Raw genomic sequence first — 6,328 nt, forward strand, 5'->3', positions numbered from 1 at the left:
TTTAGGTCTTACTGATATTGTGATGTACTGATGACGTCATACAAAATTGATTGTGTCATGCTAAATATAACTGTTCATATAACAATACGAGAAATGTAGAAATTCGAACAGTTACAACTCTAGATATCACTAAAATAGCTTTTTTAACCTCAAGAAACCATTTGTTCGCGTTTTCAAGACATTTTGCGCATAATAGTGATGACTAAAGGAGGCGGAGCTTGTGAAAACTTGTAGATACCTGTAAAAAAGCAGCGTATTAGACTCAAAACACCATTTTGCCATCGTTTTCAATATATTTTGCGTATAATAGTAACAAAAAAGAGGCGGAGCTTGTGAAAACTATAAATAACCCAACATTGAGAAGTATAAGTCATTCTACGTTTCTATTCCTTCCAAAATTGTGTGATTTTCCTATTTCTGATTTTAAATTTATTCAACTCTGTAACCAAGTTTCGAATACTGCCCACAATGAGTACATCTGGAGAAAACAACGAATCATCCCCCGGAAATCAAGCAAGAACATTGGTGGAGTGGATAAAAGAAACATCTGTGGGATTTTTGTCTGAAGAGGTAAGTTCTACTTTTTGATTGAAAATGTTCATTCTTTGATTTTCAGGAACTGAAGAAAGAACCAGTCAACGTTCTGAGAAAAACTGTCGACGAAGCTCAAGGATCATTCCGTGGAACAGTCACAACCATCTCATTGTTCACCGAGTTGTCGAAAGTCATCACTGTCGACCCATTGGGACCTGAAGCGTTTGGAGAATGTGTACACGATCTTATTATAATACATAATCCATTCTCTGGTCCGAAAATTTATGTCTCTGTTTCCATTGAATCGCCTGAAAGAAATCAACCACTTGGTACTTGTTTCGGAAACCTCAATGCTATCACAGGTGAAACTATTTCAAACTGCTTGGAAAATAGTGGACAAGACCTTGAACTGAACACACCAAATATTACTATCAAATTGACCTATCTTGTTTCTCCATAAACTGTTATAGTTACAAATATCGTATAAATAAATATTTTAAACCAGTACGCAACACGACATACTAGAAAGAATACTGTATCTGGTGTTACATTCCCACCATGAGTGTTATAGTGAGATAAACCATACTCTCAAAAAGATGTGTGTGCTGAAAATGAGATAATTTAAAACAATATTTTATATGATATTTGAACACACCTACAGACGCACAATCTTTCGATAATTTCAATGACAACCGAGTTTTTGAAGAAATAAGTCTGCGTTCATTTTTTTTTTACTGAATCTTCCTATATGTTGAATTTGCATTGGAACAATTTTAACAATTATTTGGAAAGTGTTTCTATTTTCCAACAATAAACTGTGGGTTGAATAAGAATGTGCCCTCATGTAAAGCACAAACACACTACTCCTTTTGTAAGCATCTTTCGCTTTTTGGTTAACAACCTTGTCTTTTGAAAATCATACCAGGGATCGAACCTTCTTTGTGAAGGTTCTCTTTTTTATTTTACTGTTGTTATATACCACTCACTTACAAAAATTCTGAATGGGAAAAAAAGACAAAAGTTGTAGACGCAAAAAGTTTGTAGAGTTTTTGCCTGTATAAAGCAGAAACGACATTGTTTTGAGCATTTGAACAGAAAAACTAGTGGTTGGTATGTAACCATCATGTTTCTGTATGTTTGCATGTCATGGAGCGTTTTTGAAATAAAGTATGCTTGAAACATTGAACAAACTCAAAAAACACCGTGAGATACCAAAAAGTTGCTGAGAAGACCAATTTTTCAAAATTACGGGGAAAACTTTAAAAATACGGAAAAACAGTGAAATTCAGAGTTAGAGTAATGAGTAATGACTCATCGTCATTTTGTGAAAATAATAGAAAAACAAAGAGTTTACGGTGGAACATGTCTGTAACCGTGAAAATGACCACATTCTTTATTTTAACCAATATTCGTGATGTTCCCGACGCTAAGACCACTATATAAAGCACGGCTAAAAGTTATTATTTCATTCATACCTACTTTTTTCCCTTGTATAAGGAACATTTATTTTTTCTCCTTAAACTATTTACTGATATTTCTGTGATGCTCTCCAAGCTGTCATCATCAACTACGAGGCTACGAGTTGGAGAAGAGGTAAGTTATTTTCACATCAAATTTAATGTAATAATCTATAATTTAGGAACAAATAGGAGGTGCTAGTGTTCGAGTGGTACAGAAAACCAGTGAAAAAGCCGGTGGACGCTACCATGGCACGGTCGAGACAGTGACACTTGCTCTACAACTATCGAAATCTTTGACAACTGATCCACAATGTGCAGAAACGTTTGCAGATACCCTGGTACAACTTGTTAAAAAACACGATCCGTTCAAAACACCTCGAACAAGAGTTGGTTTAGTTTTTGAATCTGATGAAATTTTCGACGCTGTAGGATTGACTTTTCGTGAGATTAAGAAAGTCAGGGCGAGTGAAATTGTCGAGAGCATGTCACGAATGTCTCAGTCGAGCAGGTCTCCACTCGAACTAGATGTCCCGAACATTTCTGTACGAATTACTTATCTGAATCCTCCAGCAGGTAGTGGAAAACGAAAGTTTGACACAGGCAGCGTCATGGATCTCACAGCTTTTGAGAAACGACCAAAACATGAAGAAAGTTTGGAAAAGGAGAAAGCAGATAAAAGAACGCGGTCGAACATGATGCCAAATGAAGGTAAACCATTCTCAATTAGTTTATAATTTTTAGATTTTTTCAGTTTTGGAAGATTGTCTATTCCATGCACTTCATCAATCGCTTATGTATCACCAATGGAAACAGAGCAAATCTTTGGAAGATTACAACAAATACCGAAGTTCGATAAGAAAAACTTACAAAAAACCGGGAAAGTGCTCTGATGTCTATGAGGCTGTAAAAGTCATGAAAGAGGTAAGTGTTAATTAGTGAAACAGACTAATCAACTTTTCTATTTTCAGGAGGCAGAAATGACAAAATCGAACAATTTTGACTTTATAGATGTTGATCACTTACAAAAAACTGTTTTTTCTGGAAAATACCAGATAATTGTGTTTTGTCAAAACTCAACAACACCTTACTATAGAGGTCCATATGTTGGAGAGAAAAAAAGTCTCGTGCTTTACCTCAGCAATGGTCATTATAACGGTGTGAGAAGTATATGCGCCTTACTAAAAACCAGTTACTATTGTTTTTTGTGCAATAGTAGAACAGAAAACGCTGTCACGCACTACAGCTGTCCCCTTCTCCATCGTCTGTGTGGTAAGAAGAATTGTCCAGGTGTGAAGGAAGGAGAACAAAAGAAATGTGAAAGATGTACTGTTGTGTTTCGATCAATCCAATGCTACGAAAACCACATAGCTAAAGGTAAGAACATGTTTTATGTTGATAATCACAGATTCTTATTTTTCAGGACCGAATGGAGGTAAAAGTCGATGTGACTACACATCGGTTTGTGAGAAGTGCGATGGCATTTACTATACAAACAAAGGAAAGAACAATCATCAATGTGGGGCAAAGTGGTGTTCCAGATGTAATTGTAAAAGAACAACACCTCATAAATGTAATATGCCAAAATCGGTGAAGAATGAAAAGAAGTTGACAAGGAAACGAGTCTATTTCGATGTTGAGGTAAGTCTAACCAATAATTTTAATGTTCATTGTTTTAATTTTTAGAGCAGAGCCGACGAATCAACTGGACAGCAGCATCCCGTTTTGTTCGTGGCTCTCCGTTGCTGCCCAAAGTGCTCATCCAACATACCAAAGTGTCTACAGAGTTTGAAAAGTGAAACATGTGAACATTGTGCACCAGATGGTCGTCTAAAAATAATTGAATGCATCACATCAAAGAACCGTCATGTGAATGTTGGATCTCAAATGACAAAATGGTTATTCGCAGATCACCACAGAGGAAGAGTTGTTGTGGCACACAATGCTTCAGGGTAATTTGACTATTTTCAACATTTAAAATTCTTGTACATATTTCAGGTACGATGCACAGTTCATTCTGGAAAACATAATTGCAAGCAACACTGCAAAGCCAAAACTAATTTTGGAAGGAACAAAGCTTGTATTTCTCGAGTATAACGACGTTCGACTTTTGGACTCCATGAAATTTTTAACAATGAGTCTAGCCTCATTGGGAAAATCATTTGAAGTGGATTCAGTCAAAGGGTAAGCACAAAAAGACTATATAATGTAATAATTTGTTACTTTTCAGAGATTTTCCGGTTCTCTTCATCAAACCTGAGCACTACGACTATAATGGCAGTGTTCCCGAAGACAAGTGGTACAATCTGGAGAACAAATCTTCTTCTGTGAAGAAACAACTTCTGAATTTTCTTGAAAGTGAAAGAAAATCAAACAAAACTTTCAATTTTGTTGATGAGATCATGCGGTATTGCTACAATGACGTATATATACTCGCCAAAGCTATGAACATTTTTGAGAAAGAGTTTGAGACTATGACAGATGTATGTCTTTTGGAGGTAAGTTTCTACTTGATGTACCATATAATACTTTTTTCTTTCAGGAATCCACGACAGCCGCGTCAGCTGCTGCGTTAGTATTCCGTCGAAGCCATCTCGACCCAGAAAAACCGATAGTTTTAGATGTAAAACCGTCGATTTCCATCAAGTGCTCCGTAATAAGTCAAAAATATTTGGCATGGTTCAGTAAAAAAGAAAATGTTTCACTGAGCATGTCAACAACGTATGGAGAAGAAAAGGTAAATCACTTATGCTTTAGATTTAAAATTAATTTATTTTTTCAGATCGGAAAGTATCGTGTAGATGGTTTTGTTTCACCATGCGAAAAGTATCCCGATGGATTGGTGATTGAGTTCTTTGTGAGTAATTTCATACAAGTAACAAAAATACTTATAGTTTTTACAGGGTTGCTATTGGCATGCACACAGTTGCAGTTATTCTCAAGAATCCGTGATTGGCGACATGAATGCCAAAGAGATTTGGGTACGTGATGAGGAACGGTTAAGCTATTTGAGACGGAAACATCCAGTCAAAGTTGTTTGGGAATGTGAAGTGAATCAGGAACTTGCTGAAAACCATGAAATGCACGACTTTTTCGAAAACTATGAGCCGGTGGTGAGTTATATTTAGGTTAAAAAAAAAACTAACTAATGTCAGAATTTCAGGATATTCTACAAAGTGAAAAATCGTTAGCCGGGGGAAGAACTGAAGTATTTCAACTTCAGGCCAACAACTTCAAAAAGGTTCTACGCTACCTGGATGTTGTCAGGTACTTTTACTTTTAAAATTAATATTATTTTAATATTTACAGTCTTTATCCAACCGTCATGAAGCACGAAGCATATCCAATCGGAGCCCCAGAGAATGTTTCACGAAGTACTATCAAAACACCAATGACTCTTCCTGAACACATCACATTTAGAGGTTTTATCAGTTGCAACGTATTACCACCACGACACCTACGACTACCGGTACTACCTATAAAATATGGGGGTAAATTGTTGTTTGGACTTTGTAAACGTAAGTTCTATTGAGATTTCAGTTTTAAATCTAATTTTTTTCAGAATGTTGCAAGGAAAACTGTCAAACGGATTGCGTACACAACAACGAAGAGCGATCATTCAATGGTACATTCACAACTGTTGAAATTCAAAAGGCGTTAAGCGTAGGATATACCATCACAGAAGTGTATCATGTAAGTTGACGAAAATGTTTCTCATTATAATATCATAACTTTCAGGGTATCAAATACGAACATTGGGTGGAAAACAATGCTGATGGAGAAGGAGGCCTATTCACATCATTTATCAACCAGATGATGGAAGAAAAAATTGTAAGTTTTAGATTTGAAAAAAGTGTTTCACTAAAATTTTATTTTTCAGTATAGCTCAGGCTGGCCGTCAAATGTCAAAACCGATGAAGAGAAAAATGCGTTCTGTGATGCTTATTTGGAAAAGGAACACATCCATCTTTCTGACCGTAACCGTTTCAAAAAGAATCCAGGAAAAAGAGCTGTTGCCAAGTTGATGCTGAATTCATTGACTCATTATCAACGATAACGACTATTAAAACTGTATTCTGCACTTCTTTTTGTATTTATATCAATCATTTCAATCCTTTTCCTTTTTGTTTGAACGGAATTGGACAAAAATACGTATAAGACAAAACGAGAGAATTGTGGGGGACCTCAGTGTGACAACCACTGGAATGTAATCTGCGTCTCTCGCACTGGCACACTCTTTTATTTCTCTGCGTCATTTCTGTACAAATGCTATTTCGTCATCTCTCGCGTTGTTCGGGTGCGGTCACTCCTTGTAATTGAATTTTGTTTTTGTTTTA

The 6,328-nt window shown here is 36.1% G+C and overlaps 1 protein-coding gene across 1 annotated transcript; it reads left to right on the forward strand.

The window, feature by feature from the left end:
- Positions 1-468: 468 nt before the first annotated feature.
- On the forward strand, positions 469-994 carry GCK72_012355 (uncharacterized protein; the record flags this gene model as incomplete). The annotated part of the gene is made up of 2 exons (XM_003105760.2): positions 469-570; positions 617-994. 2 exons carry the CDS (start codon positions 469-471, stop codon positions 992-994), a joined length of 480 nt encoding a protein of 159 aa, XP_003105808.2.
- Positions 995-6,328: the final 5,334 nt, after the last annotated feature.

The sequence above is a fragment of the Caenorhabditis remanei genome, chromosome IV, assembly GCF_010183535.1.
Source record: "Caenorhabditis remanei strain PX506 chromosome IV, whole genome shotgun sequence".
NCBI lineage: Eukaryota > Metazoa > Nematoda > Chromadorea > Rhabditida > Rhabditidae > Caenorhabditis > Caenorhabditis remanei.